This window comes from Hydra viridissima, unplaced genomic scaffold (assembly GCF_058129835.1).
Source record: "Hydra viridissima isolate aposymbiotic clone 2 unplaced genomic scaffold, HvirCarnegie_v1 scaffold_14, whole genome shotgun sequence".
NCBI lineage: Eukaryota > Metazoa > Cnidaria > Hydrozoa > Anthoathecata > Hydridae > Hydra > Hydra viridissima.
Window position 1 is genome coordinate 319,518 of NW_028324313.1, and position 21,430 is coordinate 340,947.

The 21,430-nt window shown below is 30.2% G+C and overlaps 1 protein-coding gene and 3 pseudogenes across 1 annotated transcript; all 4 read left to right on the top strand.

The window, feature by feature from the left end:
- Positions 1–9,384: 9,384 nt before the first annotated feature.
- Positions 9,385–10,340, top strand: LOC149878653 (uncharacterized). The gene has a single exon (XM_090072029.1). It carries the CDS (start codon positions 9,385–9,387, stop codon positions 10,261–10,263), a length of 879 nt encoding a protein of 292 aa, XP_089928155.1. The 3' UTR covers positions 10,264–10,340.
- On the top strand, positions 10,264–11,187 carry LOC149878654 (uncharacterized; annotated as a pseudogene).
- A 380-nt stretch (positions 11,188–11,567) lies between these two features.
- On the top strand, positions 11,568–13,956 carry LOC149878655 (uncharacterized; annotated as a pseudogene).
- Positions 13,957–14,010: 54 nt separating this feature from the next.
- Positions 14,011–14,800, top strand: LOC149878656 (uncharacterized; annotated as a pseudogene).
- Positions 14,801–21,430: the final 6,630 nt, after the last annotated feature.

Here is a 21,430-nt window from a genome sequence, read left to right on the forward strand (position 1 = left end):
ACGATTTAACAGCAAATATTACAGTTAACAACAAAAATATAACATTTAAATTAGATACTGGAGCCCAATGTAATGTCATTCCATACAACGTCTACAACTCTATTCCTAGAAGACCTCCTCTCAAAAAAACAATAACCAGACTAAAATCATATGGAGGAAACAATATTCCTGTACTAGGAACTTGCAATCTAACTGTTGAAAATAATAACATTTCACGAGTGTGCCAGTTTTTTGTTGTATCTCTATCCAATGTAAAACCACTTCTTGGTCTAAGTTCTTGCAAATCTCTTGAAATACTAAACATTAACAATGTTGAAATTGATAAAGCTAACATTTTAAAACATTATGGTGACGTTTTCACTGGTCTTGGTTTAGTTAAAGGAAACTATCACATCGCAGTTGCTGAAAATGCAATCCCAGTCATTCATGCACCAAGGAAAGTACCAATGACTATCCTTCCTAAACTTAAAAGCACACTTGACCATTTAGTTAAAGCCACAATGATCTCAAAAATTTCTAAACCGACACCTTGGGTACACTCATTGGTCATCATAGAAAAAAAAGATGGATCTTTAAGATTATGCATTGATCCGAAAGAACTAAACAAGTCTGTTTTAAGACAATACAAAACCACTCCATCTACAGAAGAAATCTCTAGCAAACTTTGCGGCAACAAAGTTTTCACTGTTATAGACATGGCTGATTGCTATTGGCATATAAAATTAGATGAACCTTCTTCAGAGCTATGCACATTTAACACTCCATATGGCAGATACAAATTCAACCGCATGCCATTCGGCATATCATGCGCATCTGATGCTGCACAGGAGATGATTGAACTTAATTTTGGTGATATCCCAAATGTTTTGGCTATCCACGATGATTTGATTATTGCAGCTAAAACAGATATAGAGCATGATACAATTTTCCAAGAAATCCTACAACGAGCTCGTGAGAGAAACATCAGATTCAACCTAAAGAAAATACAATTTCGAGTATCTGAGGTCAAGTATCTTGGCAACATAATCAGCCATGAAGGCATAAGAATTGATCCTGAAAAAACTAAAGCCATATCTGCATACCCATTACCTACATGTCAAGCAGACTTTCAACGGCTCTTAGGAATGGTCAACTATCTGCGACAATTCATCTCAAATATGTCAGAGATAACTGCTCCCCTTCGCCAGCTGCTTAAAAAAGACATACTCTGGTCATGGAACCATGAACATACCAGTGCTATAGAAAAAATTAAACAGATTCTTTCATCTTCTCCTGTACTCTCATTCTTTGACACTTCAAAAGATGTCCAGATTCAGGTAGACGCATCTTCACATGGATTAGGAGCCTGTATTATGCAAGAAGGTCACCCGATCAGCTATACTTCCCGTAGTTTAACCACAGCAGAACAGAGATATGCCCAAATAGAGAAAGAACTTTTAGCAATAGTTTTTGCTTGTGAACGTTTTAACCAATATACCTATGGGCGACAGGTCTCCATAGAAAGTGATCACAAACCTCTTGAATATATCTTGCACAAGCCGCTGTCAGAAGCACCACCTCGCATACAAAGATTTCTGATAAGACTTCAAAAATATCAAGTTGTAGTAAAATATGTTCCAGGTAAAGATCTACACATTGCTGACTCCTTATCACGTGCCCACCTCAACATTTTTGACGAGGATGATAGCCTAAATGAGGACTGCAACGTTATGATCTACACTTTAGTTCAAAATTTGCCAATATCAACAAGTAGACTAAAGCAATTGCAGCACGACACTAAACTTGACCCTGCGCTCTCTCAAATAACAAACTATATAACTTATGGTTGGCCACTACACCAACAAATGCTTTGCGGTGAAGAAAAGAAATATTGGAATATCAGAAACAACTTACACATAGCAGAGGGAATAATTCTAAAAGAAAATAAAATAGTCATACCAACCGCAATGAGACCCCTCATATTAAGACAGCTCCACTTATCACACCTTGGCACCGAGAAGACAAAAGCTAGAGCTAGAAATGTTGTTTACTGGCCAGGACTTACAAGCGACATTGATAAACTAATACTTAACTGCAAAAAATGCCTTAAATACCGTAATAACAACAAAAAGGAAAAAATCATTCAACACGACATTCCTGACTTACCGTGGAGTAAAGTAGGATCAGACATATATGAGTTGCATGGAAAAATCTATGTAATTGTTATAGACTACTTCTCTAAATTTATAGAGAGCAGTGTCATTCCTGACAAAACGGCATTCTCTGTTATCAAGTTCATGAAAACCATTTTTACTCGTCACGGAATACCTTCAAATCTCATTGCCGATAACAACCCCTACAACAGTGCAGAGTTCCTTAACTTCTCAAAAGAATATGGGTTCAACTTCACTCCATCAAGTCCTAACTACCCCCAATCAAATGGTCTCAGTGAAATGGGCGTGAAAATTATGAAGAAAATACTAAAAAAATGCGACAACCCTGAACTTGGCCTTCTAGAATACCTTAACACGCCTCTTACAGGTATGGACTACTCTCCATCCCAACTTCTCATGAACAGAAGAACGCGAACAACCCTACCTGTGCACCGTGATTTACTTATACCAGCAGTTCCACTAAATGCTTATAGCCAGATCACCAAGTCCAGAAATCGTCAAAAACAATACTATGACCGGAACGCATCTGAACTCCCAAATCTCGTAGCAAACGACACTGCCTGGATGAGAAAAGATGGAACATGGAAGAAAGTGACAGTTAAAGAAAAACTAACACTACCCAGATCATACAACGTGGTAGATAAATATGGATGAGTATATCGACGCAATCGTAAACATCTGATTAAAACCAATGAGCAACCACTAGCATATCAGCATGAGCAACTTGATTTACCATACGATTTACCGGCAGTTTGCACACCTCCTACCTTAAATGAGGAAAAAGCAAGAAATGAAATAGAAGAAGCTACAATCATTCCCGAAACTCTATCGACTGAACCGCAGCCTGACGTACGCAGATCGTCAAGGACTAAAAACAGACCTGCCTACTTGAGGGACTTCATTTAACTGTGTATATTATAAAGAACTTATTAACTATATGATATATATGCATATCTTTAAAAAAAAAAAAAAAAAAAAAAAAAAAAAAAAAAATTATAGAAGGAAGATGTAATATCCGTGTTCGGCATAATAGACACATGCCTTGTATTGTTAGCACTTTTACTGGGAATAAAAAACATGGCGGTTAGCACGCCTTAGCTTATGTTGTATTCAGTTCGTGATTCAACACCATCATTAAATATTACAGAACAAAATGCAAGAGGTATAAAAGCTATACTGCAAGAAGATTAAGCTGATAACTGTTCTTAAGGTAAATATTGGAGAAAGCTATGTATATCTTTAAATTTAAATATTTAATGTTATCGTTTAATTTTATTAATGATACATTTTAGGTGCTGGTGGTAGCCAATCTGATATTTCTGAGATCTTTTTACATAATCAAACAGTATGTTTTTTTTATGCTTGCAAAAAAAAAAAAAAATACTAATTGTTAGAAAAGTTGAAACATAAGAATCCCAAACATTCATAGTGCAATTCATGAAGGCTTGTTGTAAATATTAAATGTTGCTCCACATAAGGATTGCTGAGATACGTTTAGAGTAAAAATTTTAATTATATTTCAATTGTATCTATTTATTACAATGAATACAGTTTTTTCTTGAATGTATAACTATTAGAATTAGAATTTGATAGATAATTTCTATAATAAATAGTTTATATCTTAAACTATGCTATTTATTAACAAAACTTTTTAAAATTTTAATGTGTGTTGTTAAATAATTTTAGGAAGATAAAGAGTTATGGTTCATATTATAAAAAGAAATCAAGGAAGCATCATTAAACCATGCAGCTGTAGTTGATAAGCAACTTTATAAACGGCTATTTTCATAGCCACATATTGTTAAAAACCTATTTTAGCATCAGAACCTCTATTCTGCATTTGAGGGGAAAGGAACTATTGGAGTATTTATTTTACTTTTATTTATAATAAAATACTTATGTTATTTCCTTTTTTATTTAACATGAAAATATATGTTGGAGACTAAAAATGCCTGTAACCCCTAAAAAAGATAAACTGATATATCAGACTTAAATAGAGACTTAAAACTGATATATCAGTTTTAAATATCAAAAACTATCGGTTTTATATCTTTTTAATCAAAAATCGAATTAGTCCGGATAAACCAACTAATAAACCGGAATAAAACCGGTTTTAAAAAAGACCGGACTTTTTTATAAATATATATAAAAACAAACAATTTCTCATAATTGATGCTTTGTTCAAAAAATTACTTCAAAATGTTAAACAGTTCTCTAGTTATAAGGCTATTTCCTTTTTTTTCTATCAGCGCGACGCATAGTGCGGTGGTTCAGGGTATTCAAAGAAAATGTTTGCTGAAAAACCTTTTTTTATCAAAATTTAAAGCAACCTTTAAGGGGCCCTCAAGTTCTTTTAAGGCGGGGATAAAGACTTGCATTTGTTTTTAATTGGTTAATATTAGGCCAGTAATCAAATTAAGTCTCTTTGATGTACCGAAAACTGTTTTTTCATCATTTACATCTTAATTTAAAAATAGAATTAACAAAGTATTAGAAGTTAATTTAGAGAGAGAAGGTTCTCTCACGTTATATCATTATTACTCACATTGGATCAGAACTTTTGAAAAAACTCTTACCATATATTTCTCTCACAAGATGAATACAATTTAATTGTTAAAATGAAGTTCACTTTTTAGCCTTGAAACTGAAACGATTGCAAAGTTGGCAAAAGGTTTTGTTTTAACTTAGTTGATTTATTCACCAAAACAATCTAAGGACAAATATTCGAAGATGAATAGCAATAGCACAGCAACAGATTGCGATTATTTTGCAATACTTTCTATTATAAACAATTACATTGCTTTCAGCACTCCAAAAAATTACTTGAAAGGTGGCCTTTGAAAAATCCAAAATTATAATAATTTTGACTGCCATACACTAGGCTAAGTTTCGTGATGCAAATAAAATACTTCCGCTATTTGTTTCTGTTAGTTAATGTTCAATGACTGCTTTAGATTTGAATAAAATTGTGAATAAAAAACATTTTGCTACATGTTTTACAATGGAAGCCAAAATATTAGAAGTTTTAAATTGGAATCAAGCGGGTTTCCCTCCACGTGATTTGTATTTCAGGAAAGTCTAAAACTCCATTTTGCAAAGTGAAAAAACGTGATAATGCTGAGAGAGCCCAAATGCTCTCTCCATTGAACAAAAAAGTTGATAAAGTGTTCATAGAAAAGTATAAAAAGCATGTTGAAAAGAATCCTTCTGAATCAATCAAAAAGATTGCAAAACTGTTCCATGATAATGAGAGGACAGTTAGAAGAACTCTAAAAACACTTAGAAAAGTTAGTGTCGTCCGACCTTCATGTTAACTTTTTACAGAAAGACTAAAAACTTTACGATTGAAGCGATCAAAGAAGATTCTGAATCAGCTGAAAAGCTTTGTTTCGTCAACAGTTAATGTTTTCTCAGATGAAAAACTTTTTAGTATTAATTTAGTGCTAAAAAGGCGATATGACAGAATCATCGTGCAGAAGGGTGACAAACCACCACCTGTGTGTTGGTGAGAATAAGTGTTGCAAAAAGGCCCACTTAGTGTCAAGTCACTAAAGTCATCAATTACTCGTGCTTAGAACTCAGTGCCAAGGGACTATATAATCAGCACCTGCCAGTTCTTCCGTTCTAGGCTTGAGGTGAACAAAAAAGTGATCAAAAAAGAGGAAGAGTGATCAAAAAAAAGGAAACATATTTGAATGTTATGGTGGGTTAAGGTGGGAAAAGCATATATCTTCTACTTTTCCTCTATTAATATTCCATGAATATAATTTTTTAGTGCTTTAAAAATTCATTTTGAAAAATGTTCTAAAAAGTTCGCGAATCTCTGCCGCACCTTGTACTATAACTTCACAGTGATCAGCAGAAATATAGAAAAGAATAAACAGTAAAAAAATAGACAAGAATTTTAAATGATAAACTACATGATGTCATCTACAGGTCTAAAAAGACATTTTCGCTAATCTCATCAAAATGTGGTTTTAAAGATAATTGGTTTTGATGCCAAAATAGAATTGTTACATATTTAACATATTACATATCTTTTAATATTCTTGATTTTATGAAAAAAAGTTTATAGCAAAGGTTGGAAAAAAAAAACAGCATTTTTTATGAAATTTCGATATTTTTTTAAAAACGTGACGATAACTTAACGATTTTACGACTAGACCTACTTTAAATCTACAACATTAATATCAATTAACTTTATTTTAATTTCACTGCCGTAGTTACATATATTAAAATGCAAGGAGTGGACATGTTTTTAATTCGGAGTTATTTTAGATATTTTAAAAAAGGTTTCCAATTGATATTATAAGGAGTATTTCACTAAAAATAGTATGTATGCATTAATGGTAAATGTTTAATTAGTATTTAAATTAATTTGTAAAAATAAAATAAAAAGTTAAAAGAAATGGGTTACTTAAAATTATTTAAAAAGTTATTAACTAAAGTTAGAATAACAAAACATGCATAAGTACATAAATATGCAGTACTTTAATGTAGTTAAACTAATTTGCAGGAGTCATTCCGTAATGCATAATAAAGCATGAATATAAATTTATGATTTTCTTTTACTTAGGATTACCACTTCTATAAACAATCAATCGTTTGGTTGTATACCATTGGTCAAACTTATTTTGACCAATGGTATACAACCTTCGTTTTAACTTTTTCTTGGCATATCAACTGTATTAATCTTGCATACATCTTTTATTATCACATTCAAAAGATTATGACTCATCATGAGTAATCTTTAAAATATCTGTGTAAAAAGCGATATTGTTCAGAATATGAATTAGAATTACTTCGCTTCTAGAGAATAACAGAAATAAAGAAAGAAAAAAAAGAAAGAAAGAAAGAATATACTATTATTGAGGAAACACATGAAAAATATGAGGAAGAAAGCCGACTTGTTAAGGATTCTCGTCAAGTGCTTTTGTGATAGCAAAAAAAATAGCAGTTAGGGCTAAAGGACGAAAGGCATTTAAAATGCCATCCTCAATTATAAGATTTTAAATTAAGATGGAAGAGTAGCTCAATAAGCTACTCTTAAGGTTTTAAACTAATTATACAAAATAATGTCATATGTAACTGTGTCAATAAGATATTTTGCTTCTGATTGCGGATATTTTAGAATCAACTGTATTTCAGCATTAGGAAAGTGCAAAACTTTAAGTTTATTCAATAATTGAACTCGAATCGAATGTAATTAGTTAAATGCATTTCGAAATTCAAACCTCGGGTTCGGCATTTAGAAAACCTTTGTAAAGTGCTAGTAAAAAAGTGCTAGTAAAAAGTTACTAAAACGCTTCAAAATGGAGGACAAAAGAGAGAAGCGTTATTTGGAATTTATTTGATAGGCGTAAAATTAACAATAAAATTTTTGGTATTTGCAAAACAGAATATCATAAAATAGTCGAAAATTGCCGCTAACCGAACATATTGAACCATTATCATTTTATAGACTTGACAAAAAGTTCCTGATATGGCATGGTCTAAATTACTTGAGCCTAGAGCCATGTAGATAATCAAATTATATATTCAGATATTCAAATTAAGAATGTAGACATAGTTGTATTTTCTGCTAAATCAACAACCTTAATAAAAATTTATGTAAAACTAATAAAACACCAGTTCTTTTGAGAAGCAAAAAGAAATTAAATAAAACACACAAAGTAGATTTTTGAGCTGCTATTTTTTAAGGAGAGTATGGCACGGTTCAATTTTAATTGCTTTTTTGTGCAGCTTTGTTCTTTAAAATCTTTCATCAAACATACTTTGGAACGGAATTGCATAAACTTCATACTGTCAGGGCAATCGGGAGAAAGAACAGAAGAAAGGGGTGGGCAATCGAATCAGTTCGCCCCGAAAAAAAAGTAATCAATAATAAATCAGCAACACTGTTATTGCTATGAAATTTTATCTGGTATTTACTTTATAAAATTTCAAAACAAGTTTGCGAATTGACGAAACTTTAATTACAGTGAGTTACAGAATTTTTTTTTTTTTTTTTTCATTAAATTCGTTTGTTTTAAGTTAGCAATAAACAAACAAATTACCTATTCAGACGCGCTTTTTTATTTTGTTCGAGTACTTAGAACAAAGGTTGGTATATTATTATCTAAAGTTAAAAAAATAAAATCTTAACGAATAAAAATTCTTTTGATAAAAACTTTTCATATTTCGACTGAATTTTTCATTGACAGCAGTTAGAATCTTTTCTTTGCAGGTAGGTGGTTCTATTAACCTTACTTGTTTTTGTTTACACTTTTGAACCATTGTTTCACTTTTGTAATCGACATTTCGATAGTCAGAGATTGGCTTATTTTTTTACTCAATATTTTAATAAATAGAGATTGCATTTTGCATTTGAAATTATCGACAACAGTAATCTCAGAAAAGATTTTTATTAGTTTGTTTATACAAGCATCAGAAACTGTGTTGCTTTAATTCAATATTTAAAACAAATAAAGAATCCCGCAAAAAGAAGAAGGAAACAAAAAGTAAAGAAAGAGAGCAGCACGTGGGTAGTTTTTACTTTTAATGACTAGAGGTTACTTTGTCATTATAATATATAAACTTGAACAACACTTACCCAAAAAACACAGACTGGTTTAGAATTGTTCAATATATAGTCAAAATTGGTCGAAAAATTGACTAAACACTTAGCGACCAATTATTGACCTAAAATAGACGCTCGATTTTTACTCAATTTAATTTCTAATAGTCATTAAAATTTATAGACTTACATTAGTCAATATCTAATTAGCCATGCTTGTAGGCATGGTGTACACCATGCCTATAATGGACATGCGTGTATGTATGGACTTTCTTATAAGAAAGTCATATGCTTAGATGTAAAGTGATTATGCATCTAATCATATCCACTTTTTCTCATGATGCAAATTATTGTAAATATAGGTATTATTATTTATAAGTAAGAGTAATTTTTTATGTAATAGCATAACATTAAAAATTATTCATTTAACAATGTTTATAATATTTTACTTAAAAATCAGTTGAGTATTTGTAATATGCAAATTATTTGTAAATATATTACATATTAAATATATTAATTTTGTAATATACAATGTAATACAATTGATAATATGTATGATTTAATTTAGGTTTTGCATTTTATTGATAGAAAATCACTTCTGAGTACCAAAGAAAATATCGAAAGGTGATAAAGGAAACGGGGAGTTTTTTGAATGCTGATGAACCGGATGTTGAGATGTTACAATCTTTGTCTGGACATGATATTGACATATCTAATTTTGATAAATATAATGAGGAAGATTTTGAAACTAATAACCTGAGTTTTGTTAATAGCAGCTCGGAAAGTGAAGGTGATCCAGAATCAGTTAATAGAAATGAAGAAAATTTGAGAAATGATTTGGCTGATTTGGCAGTTAGATGTAAAATGACGCATGTTCAAGTGAATGGAGTGCTTAGTGTCTTGCTGAAGTATGGTTTTGATCTTCCAAAGGACAGTCGTACTCTTTTAAAAAATACAAGAACAATAGTTATAAACAAAAAATGTGGTGGTGACTATTTGTATTTTGGGCTTGAAAAAATCATCACACAATCTTTAGAAAGAGATGACAGTAATGAAATTCTGAACTTGAAAGTAAATGTGGATGGCATACCTTTGTACAAATCATCTAGCTTACAATTTTGGCCAATATTATGTTCTATAAATCATTCTACTCCTATGATTACTGCACTTTTTAGTGGAAATTCAAAACCAAACTCTGTAGATGATTTTTTGCAAGATTTTATTTATGAGTTTAAGCACCTCCAAGAGTATGGATTTAGTTATGGTGAAAAAACCTATACCTTGTTATTGCAGTCATTTGTGTGTGATGCACCTGGTAGGGCTTTTTTAAAAAATATTAAAAGCCATAACAGTTTGCATGGGTGTGAACGATGTTGTGCAGTTGTAATGTCAGTTAATAGACGTACAACATTTGTTAACCCAGGTTGTTTTAACGCAGAAAGACGCACTGACAAAGAATTCCTCAACTTGGCTTATATCAATAGTCACCAGCATGGTCCAACACCATTAGTGCAAATAACAAACAAATGTTTAAGCATTTTTTCTCTGGATTAAATGCATTTAGTTTGTTTGGGTGTGGTTAGACGAATGCTTCAATTTTTGAAAAAAGGAGATAGAGTAGTAAGATTATGTAGCCGTCAAATTTTAAATATATCTGAAAACCTACTTGAATTAAAAAAGTTTATCCCTAGTAAGTTTGCAAGGCGCCCACGAGCACTGATTGAATTGGATAGGTGGAAGGCTACAGAATTCCGCCTATTCTTGTTATAAACAGGTTAAGTTACGTTAAAGAGCGTGTTAAAACCGGATTTGTACTAACATTTTTTAACATTTTCTGTTGCTGTGACTATTTTAATTTCACCTGATAAAGATAAACGAGTTGAATATCTTGAGTATGCACAAAAACTACTAGAACATTATGTTCGACACTGTCAAAAGTTGTATGAAGATAATTTTGTTGTATATAATGTTCATCATTTACTCCACCTAGCAGATGATGTACGTTTTTTTAATTTATCGCTTGATGAAATTAGTGCTTTTCCGTTTGAAAATTTTTTACAGACACTAAAATAGTATGTTCGGGCGCCAAAAAACCCACTTGCTCAAGTTGCTAAGAGGATTGAAGAGTATGAAAATATTGAGCTTGTTTGAAAAGGTATTATTAAATTAAAACAAAGAGATTGGAAGCTATCAACACATCCTAGAGACTCAATTGTGTTTCTTAAAATTGACACTTATGCTCAAATTATAGAAGTTACAACAAATGGGTATTTATGCTGTCTTTTTGACTGCTCATATCTACAGCCTTTTATTATAGAACCATGCTCTCCAGCTATTGTAGATATCTACTATTCAGAAAACCGCCATAAACATACCCAAACAAAACTGGTGACTAATGAGGATATTGCCAAAAAGGGGCTTAAACTGCCATGTGGAGATGGATACGTCCTAATGCCGTTTGTGCATTGTAACGAGTAGTAGAACATTATAAATAAAATAAATTTTATTGGTATTCTCATTAATTTCTTTATGCTGTATTATTATTTGGCAGTTTTTTTCAAGTTTTAAAGTTTGGTTTGCTGTGTTTAAACATTTCGATAGTTTTAAGATAATAATTTTATAAGATAACATTTTGTCTTCCAGGTTAGATATAAATAAAGTTTAAACTTTAAAAAACTTAGATTTAGGTTAAAAGACGATTTAACGCAAAATTTATGCACACAATTATCAGATAAAAATTATTGGATAGTCCTAACCAAAAGTAACCAGATTAATTTGGCTAAACATATAGTGTGTATATATATATATTACATTCCCATATAATATAAATAATAATAATATAACATTTATTTAGCATAATGTTATGGATACGAGCAGCTTGGAAGGAAAAATCTAGAAATGAAGAAGGGACTTTGCCATACAATTGGGTAGAAGGAAAATTTGTTTGATGGCCTCCAAAAAACGTTAAGCATTTATATGAGCAGAGAGCTGAACCTCAACCCAACTAGTTTAAATTTGAATTAGTGAAAATAAAATTCTGTTCAGGTATAGTGTTTAGAAGAAACTAAAAAGTTTGTCTTCTTTGATGGTTTTTTTTTAAAAAGACAAAATATAATCATTAAAATAAATTGTATATCTATAAATATCTCTATCTCTTCAATATTTTCTATAATATTAAATTTTACATTTGAATATATTTGTATTTTGAAAATTGCATTTTTAGAGAGCTTTCAGGAATGTGAAAATTTTGAATACACAACATCAACAGACATTGATGAACCTCTTGTGGAGAAACGAATAAAAAAAAGAAAGCTACAGACAGACTTAATGGAATATTCAGATGGTATGTTGTAATCGTTTAATAATTTAAAAAAAGGTGGCAATAATTTAGAATTATTTTTTTTTTTTTTATTACATTTAAACATTTAATAAGACTTATATAATGATGATGAGAGTGGAGATATTGTGGTATACAAGTTCTTAAAGGGATCTAAGTACTAAGTACTCTTAACATTGTTTCAAATTAAAAAGCATAGGAAAAAAAAGGTATTTTTTTTTATAAATTATACTAATACATCGATACTACAAATATTTGCCAAAATTTTATGCCAAAAACTACGCTGTTTTAAAAATAACTGTTTCATATTGAAACTAAATTTTTTATACTTAATAATACTTGTGGTAAGTTTTAACAACTTCTGAATATCTAATAAATTTTTCGCTTATTGTTTTAATTTATAAGGTCGAGTGATTTTAAAATTTTTAATTTGGTAATAAGAATTTTAATTAACTAAGTTAGAAAAAAAATTAATAAAAAAATTATAGTTTAATTCATGTCCTGCCACCTTGTAGGATACTCTTTAGGCAAAGGCTAGGAGAAGCTAACTCTGACAAACACCCCCTGCCTTGGGGCTCTTGGTTGAGTAAAGGCTAGAGATGGTGTCTCAATAAAAATACTCATCTCGGGCAGACATTTAATGCACACGACAGCTGTCTTGTAGAAGGTCTCCTAGGCAAAGACTTAAGGGTTAAATAGATTCTATCCGTTGACCAGCTTAACACACCTTCTTATCTATTAGGCTGGCATAGAGGTATTTACAATACATTGTTTCCAGTTTAGGATGTTGAATTGTGGATCTTCTTGACTCAAGGCATAGGTTTTGCTTGTGTCTCTGTTTGTATGACTAGGCAATTCATTCTATTATCTCCTAATGAGGGTAAAGCTCAGTGAACAGTGGTTGCTTGCAGTCTTGTTGCAAGTGAAGACGGTTAAAAAAAATAATCAAAACTTATAGAAATCTTAAAATCTAGTTCAATTTCTAAAAAGTATTTATTAAACCGAAATAAAATTTTAAAAATTAAATAAGTTAGTGGTCTTAAGTAGAAAAAAGAATGTTTTTTTGATATTTTCAATAAATATTATAAGTATTTTTGAAAACAAAATCATTAATATATGAACTTTTATTACGTTGGCTAAAATTATATTCTTTAAAATGTTTAGTGTCATTTTTTTATATTTTAGATAGTGATGACCACAATTATCCACAAGAGTCAAATGGTGCGGTTTTATATCTGATTATGAATTATGATTTTTGCTTATACGATTTTAATACTTTAGTGATGTCAATCTATTTTTCATTCCCATTCAAGAAATAACAATTAGTTTTTTATTTTGTCAAAATTAAAATCCTTTAAAACAATTTACTCAAAAGATTATTTGAAGTAAATTATTTTATTTTTTTGTTGTTGTTTTAGAAGAGTTGTCCAAGTTCCCCACTCCTTCAAATGCGCCCAGCAAACTAAGTTTACGTTTACATTGTAGACAAATTAATACTTATCTAAATCTACTAATTCAGTCCATCAAAGTTTCCTTGCTCATCCAAAACCTACTTCAAGCATCAAACCTTCTCAATCACAACCAACATCAATAATAAATGACCTAATATTACCCAAAAAAACTACCCAATCATGTTTGGTGTTAACAGCATCAAACATACCAATCAGGTCAACACCAAAATCTACCTAGTCACGTCTGCCACTAACAACATCGAACCAACTGATTAGGTCAACACCCAAGTCTGTCAACACGGTCAGATCACTAAAAACAGTAGCTAGTGATTCTCCTAACATCCAATCAAGAAATTGCACATCCAATGAACTAGGTAATAGCACCGATAAATAAATGCAAGTAAGTATGCAAGTAAAATATTATTTTTAATTATGAATCAAAATAATGTTTTAATGTAATAAATAAAATTAAATAATGCATATATTATGTCGCGACTTTTTACTAATTTTTTGATGTCACAAATGAACATGGATGGTCGAGGAAATTTAGGGAAAATTCCGTTCAAAAGATCCTCTATATGTAAAGTTGTTGTTAGTAATTCGGATGTTGATTTTTAAATGCAAACTATTTTAAACCAGTTTTTTCGCCGTCACAAAAATAGACTATTGAAAGTCTATTTTTGTAACCCTGAAGGTACATAAAAAATTGAATAATCGATTTTTTATTAACTTCATTAATTGTTTTTTTTTTAGATTCTCTAATGTACAGTTCTCCCAATATGTCAATAGCTAAAGCACATAGTTTAATAGCCGCATATTAAAAACAGGCCTCGTGGCGAGTAAGAGGGCCAAAAAAAGAAATCTTCGAGATTAAAGAAAATATTATTAATGATGATCAAAATGTAGAAGAAGACGATCAGGAGACGAATAAGAATGATAATGTTTCCCAAGAACCGGCGCCGATGAACAAAGAACTGGCGCATGATGAACAAGAATCGGCGCTTGATGAATATGCGTTGGACGGTATATTAGAAAGATTTTTGAGAAACCAGAAAACACAGTGATCCAAAATACATTTTTATAAGTTTAATAATTTTATTAGTAATCTTTAACTTAATACTAATGTAAACTTATTATTTGCTAAATGAGGATAAATTTACAAAAAATATTTGTTTAGGTGTGTTCTTGCAAAATGGATTTTTTTAGACGTAAATTGATATTATAATATTGCTACTGCGAAGACATAATGGATACAGCGATTAAACTTTTTAGATTTAATGAAACAAAAAAATATCAATTAAGAATCCCCCATTCCCTGCTATTTGTGGGGTAAATCCAAATTATAACGTTTTTTAGAAGTTTTTAATGGGTATATATAGTATAAAAGTAGTAAATAACAAAAATTTATAAATAATATATAATTATATAAGTATATAAAATATTTTTATATATGGTGAAATTATATAAGGTATATATATATATATATATATATATATATATATATATATATATATATATATATATATATATATATATATATATATATATATATATATATATATATATATATGTATGTATTTATTAGGTTGGATTTAATTAGATTTAAATCTAAACGATTTACATACGTTTATTTGACTAAATCTAAGCGTTTAATATACGTCTAATTAGACTAAATCTAAACAATTTATATACGTTAATTGAAGTAAATGTAAACAGTTTATATACGTATAATATACGCTTTATATACCTTTATTAACCCTATAATAGACGTCGAAAATACGTTGTAATCTCGACGTTTTATGGAGGTTTGATCTAAACGTTAATCTGGATTTCATTCTGAACGTATAATCGACTAAATCTTAACTTTTATCTAAACGTTGTTTCGACGTTTAATAAACGTTTGTGTGTTTACAGGGTATAGTTAAAAAAATGAAAAGTATTCATCTTTAGTTTGGGATAAAATGAGTGAACGTATCCAAGACGGAGTTAACAGCCGCCTTAAAAGCGATACGGCTGTTTAAAAAAATGATGATCTACGAAATGAAGTTTCAAACTTTAAACTGTGAATCTCGCTGTAAAGCACGAAGAAAAAATACAAAACGACATCGGGATAAAATTCTTTTCGATTCAATGTTGTTTAGTTACGCAGGATTTATCATGTGATTGCTTTAAAATCCATAACGCAAAGATTCAGACTTGACAAGACTAAAAAAAGGCTTTTTAGGCATAGTTTTTTTAATATTTACTTTAAAAAATTTATTTTACATTTTGCTTGGTTTTCGTTTTTGATACTTTACTTAAATAATCATGATTAAAATGATTGAATACCAAACCCACGCGTCTTAAAACACCTACGCGTCGCATCAGAGCAACTTGTATTAAAATGAGTTGAACAATCTTGTATTAAAATGCGTTCAAAATTAAAAACAAATTGCTATAGTTCTTGGGGAAAACAAAAAAAATGCAGGCTATTTCCTTAGATTAATTTTTCTTGTGCAGAACCCTAAACGACGGCTCAATTGGCTTACGCCCATATTAAATCTCAAAAGTTTAGATATATGAATTATTATTTTAAAAATGGTGCATTAGAGAAGCTTAATGTTAAAAGAATGCAAAATACATTTTAATTGTAAAAAAAAAATTTTTCTTAAAAATATGGATTTGTGTAACTTTTAAAATTGTTTCATATAGTGGAGGAAGAATTGACTTTGTAAAAGGTGTACACAAGATGATTTGTCAACTCTTTATATAAATAAATGGTAAAGAGATAAAGAAAAAGTTAAAAACAACTAGAAAAAGACGTAAACAAGAATACTCATAAACGATAAAGGGGAAAGAAGAAAAAGTTGAAAACAACTGAGAAAAGCCGTACTCATGGAGACGCATTCAACCTGCCATAAAGATAAATAATGAATAGGTATCGCAATCGGAAAACAAGCAAAAACTATTAAAAACTCAAAAAAAAAAAGGAGTAGGAGCGGGAGTAGGAGAAGGGCAGAAAGGGAGGTAGGCAAAGTTTTTAAGAGAGTTTTATTAGACAAAGTTTTTACGAAGAATTTTAAAGAGAGAATTTTTTGAGATCGAAAAATATTTGGATAAACACGAAGTTTCATGAGTGAACAAAAAAGAAAAAGAAGAAATTTTTTATAATCAGAAGAAGTAAAGAACTAAATGGAAGTCAGAAGAAATATTTGTTAAAGAAGATTAACCAGAAGTTTTGACAGTTTAAATAAAGAAGAGATATTCGTATTAAAAAAAAAGAAGAGCAAAAGGATATATAAACTTTTAAAACAATTTCGAACGCCACAAGTAGAGTAAGAGAGTATTATTTGTATTTTTCAAACATAATGAATAAAACAGTGCTAACTATTAGACACTATTAGAACATTTATTGAGTTATATTGGATGATAGAATTTACTGAGGACGGCAAACACAATTTTAACCCTTTTAACGATTAAACCTTGTCCATTTTTAACCAAACTATCCTCAAACCTTGCCCTTTCCAAACTAAGTAATTATCAGACCCTCAACCTCGATCCCAACCTCCTCATTACACCTTTCCACATAACCCTAGAACCCATTGCTCCCTAATCCCGTAATCTTACTATGGCTACACACATATTATAAACAACTAACAAGTATTAATTATTTATTAATCAAAAACGCCGACCTCACAATATATATTACAGCATGTACAAGTGACACAACATTATCATATACTATCATTAAATTCAAATTGTTTCATATATGGTACTCGAAGCGGATTATGGGTTAACAAAAACGTCAATTATATTTGCGCAATATATTGTTTTAATTAATTTTTTACAATGGTTAAAAGTTTACCATAGTTTAATGGTTACTTAATGGTAGTACGAGCCACTCAGCCATGTACTGCAAGGAGTTGTTTGATTTGTTGTATTAAAATTTTTCCAATGAGAGACTTTCCCCAGATCTCACAATCAGTGGTTATTTGAGGGTAGCAATTCATAAAATCAGTTGAAAGTTGAAAGTATTAGATTTGCTTTTCTCCGTAGGTAAATGTAGTAAGGGGTTTCGGTAGGCAGCATTAAAATGAGGTATATTAGTAAGGTCAATCCAACCGAATTTCTTTAAATAAAGGAAATAAATTCTTAGAAAAAAATGAGAGAAAAGAGAAGTACAAACAAACTCAAAACCTTCAGAAAAAAGATCTCTAGTTAATTTTATAACACTATGGTGCCACTTAAGTCAAGTGACATAATTTATTTTCGTGACTTATAACACCATGAAAATCCCATTTCTCAATCCAATACTTTAACTCTCTCTGTTGAAAAGACTGTTAACTTTCAAGTTAAGAGCACAGTGAGCTATTTTTTTTGCATGCAACTTAAATGAATTTATTAAATCGAACAAAACATCTATACGTTCAACATGTTTTTCTATTGGTTTGAGTCAAAAAGGAAGTAAATTTTTATTAGAACCACAATGTATTGCAGAAGTAACCTGATAACTGAAAACTTAAGTTGCAGGTGTCACCTTTATAGATAGGCACCGAGGGTCTGAATGCTGGTCTTTTTGTTTGGTTAGTTGCCAAAAAACATTTTCGCCATAAAGGTTAATGTTTTTGTAAGTTGTTTCTAACTCCTTTTATAAAATTTTTAAGATCAAGAATAACATAAATGTTTCTATCACATGTTGGATTTTATAAAGAAGATGCAAAAAACATTTCGCTAATTAATATTACAAGGTTTTTTAGTGTTCCGATAAATTACCCCAAAAGGCTTTGCGACAAATAGATGTTGAGGTATAGGAATATATGCTGGAGCTTTGAGCTAAAATTGTAAATTAGTGGTCTAAAACCCGTCAATTTTTTATTTTCAACTTCACTATATATTCATAAAAAATATTGGAATAAATTAAGAATAACTAGAGTTTAAAAATGGTAAAGTTGAGTTTTGCAAACATGAACGTTGCTTGATAATAATGTATTTGTGATGAATACTACGTTATAAAGGGTCAAAATTCTAAAATCTTTTTTTTTTTTATTAAATTCTTTTGATTTTTTCAAAGAACTTTTAAAAATTACTTAAAAGCTGAAAACTAAAATAAAGCTTCATATATGGGTCCAAGTTTTGATTTGCAAAACAAACAAAAAAAATTAAATATGCAGATAAATATTCGAATTATAGCAGATGCTATATAGCAAATACTTTCAATGCTTGCTTGCAACATGTCAAGTTACTCATTAAAACAAAATTAAAGAGGTTAAAATACTAGGAATTCATAACATAATCAAGTTAAGTGTAAAATTGACCTCGAAATGGCTTTTTACCGTACAAAACTTTTCTCTGAAGGAAAGTTAGAAAAAAAATCTTGCTTTAAAGAGTCTATTTTGTGAATTACTTCAACTGTTCAAAATTTTTAACTACCAGAATAAGAAGTTCTCAAGTTTTTTGTTGCAGCGTAATAAAAAAAGCAGAGAAAGTCAGCAAAACGGAAGTCAGAGAAAACAGCAATATTAGTTAACCCTAAGAGAAGACTTTACGGTATCAATTACTTCTAATGCCAAAAAAAAATAACAATATCCAAACCCTGTGGTGGAAACTACTCAACAACAAGGTTTATATTAACAATATGTAACACTGTGGTGGAGCGGTTAGTTTAATGATGTGTTAGTTTAAAAGTGTAAATTAAAACAAACAAAACGTTCTGAGTCTGAAAGGTGAATTGAGTAGCAACTGCTCTTTTTTTTACTTTCATCGTCTATCTCTTCCTCTGAATCTGAGACCTCAATGTTTTCTTTGTCATACTTACTGTAGAAAATATTATGTTTTACATTGACGTCGACAATTTGTTGCAAGATTTAAAAGCAACTCATGAACCAAAAATTTCACTATTGCAATGTCTACAACAGTCTATAACAGTCAGTAAAAGTGTATACAAACATTTTTAATGTGCGAAGCACTCTCAAGAGTGTTGATGCAAGTATGGATGAAATAAAAACCTTTGTTGGGATTCAAATCTTCATTGATATTATAAAATATAGTTGTATTGTAATTATTGGTCTACAGTTCTTCAATACGCAGCAACGGCAGATATTGGACTAGAAGATTACCATTCAGTTGATGAACAAATTATATTGTCCAAAACAAAATACATCAAAACTTGTTAATTTAACTCAATTATTTCATTTGTTTATGAAGTGAGAATAAAATGTTATTATTGTAAAATGTAAACTGCACTTACAACTATATATACCATTCAGACGTTAACGTACATGATTAGTGAAGAAATTAAAAAAAGAAAAGAGTATTCTTAAGTTTCCGAAGTCAACTTTTCACAGATGCTAATTTGCTTTTTAAGGAAATTTTTCAGTTTTAAAAATTTTACTTGTAACAGACAGCCATCTTTGGTTATATGATTTTTTGCCAACAAAAATAAAAAATGATATCGAAGTCAGCCTGGCTTTTTCTAGCAGGGCTGGCCTCTTTATCGGTAAAATAGTCACTTTAAAGATGGCGGCTAGCGACAAAAAAACACATTGCATTTTAACAATATGTTTAACTGGCATTATAACACAAATAATGCTTCTTAAAAGCCTAATTGTATTGTATAAGCTTCACAAACTTAAATTTAATAATTTTTTAAATATTATTCTTTTACGAAAACGATCACAATTACTTCAAAAAAATGAAACAAGCAAAAGAGAGGCGCCTTAAAAGAAAATATCGTAGTTGCTGGTTTAAAACTGGTAGAACTGATTTATGGTGGCATAATACAATAACTGGTGTAGCTCCCATTGATGTATGGGAAACAAGTTTTAGGCTTTCACGGTTTCTTTTCATGAATTTGGTTTCAGAGTTAAGCCCTTATTTATCTCCTGAGCTTTTTTCGCCTAACTCTAGAGCTCTATCAGCAGATAAAAAAGTAGCTATTACTTTATATTACTTAAAAGATACTGGATCTTTGGAAAATTATAAAAGCAAAACAACTAAAATTTTAAGTTCGCGGTAGTTGCTAATTTTATTATTAAATTTATTATTTTACGCGGAAGCTTTCAAATTTAAAAAATGTAAGAATTTGTACGCATGCGTACAAATTTATATCAGAAATTAACCAGCTCGTTTGCCGAGTTCTCGGCAAAAAACAGTGAGATCTCGCGATCCGGGCTAGCTCGTTTATTCATGTAAGAGCAAAATAAAATTAAGCTACAATATTGATGACGTCGATATTTCGGCAAAATAAAATTAAGTTAAAATATTGATGACGTTGATATCTTGGTTTATTTTCTGACTTAGGGCCTGTTTATATGGAAAGCTCGTTTGCCGAGCCAGCCCGCTTTCCATTTAAACAGGCCCTAAGTCAGAAAATGAACGCCTCGCACCGCTATCAGAAATAAATCAATTGAACGCCTTGAACCGCAGTCAGAAATCAACCAAATGAACTCTTGCACCGCTATCAGAAATCAGTCAATAAATTTTATTTTATCAATATTTAGTCATAAAAATCAAAAAAGATCCATTTCAGAAGCAATTGCTTTGTGTTCATTAAATATTTCTATTTTCTCTATACGAACAGTCAAACCAATGTCCTTATTTATTTAGCTTATAATGTGTAATAATCTATTACGTTAGGATTATTATGAAGAAATATCTTCACCTAAGTAGCATATGAGAAGTACCTAAGTTGCTAAGTCATCACCTAGGTAGCTTATAAGAAGTCTCGCGGTAAATTTCTATTTAAATATTCTATATAAAATATTAAAATTTCTATATAAAAAGTTTTCCAAGTTTTTTTTACCTAAGAAATTAAAATTAGAGTCCAACCGAAAGTCAATTTTTGACCAAAGCTAAATACTTAGAAAACTCAATAAACTGACTCAAATGTATACATAACAACTGCATCGTTATTTCGTTTCATATTTTCAAACTATTTGGATGTTGTATAAAAGAG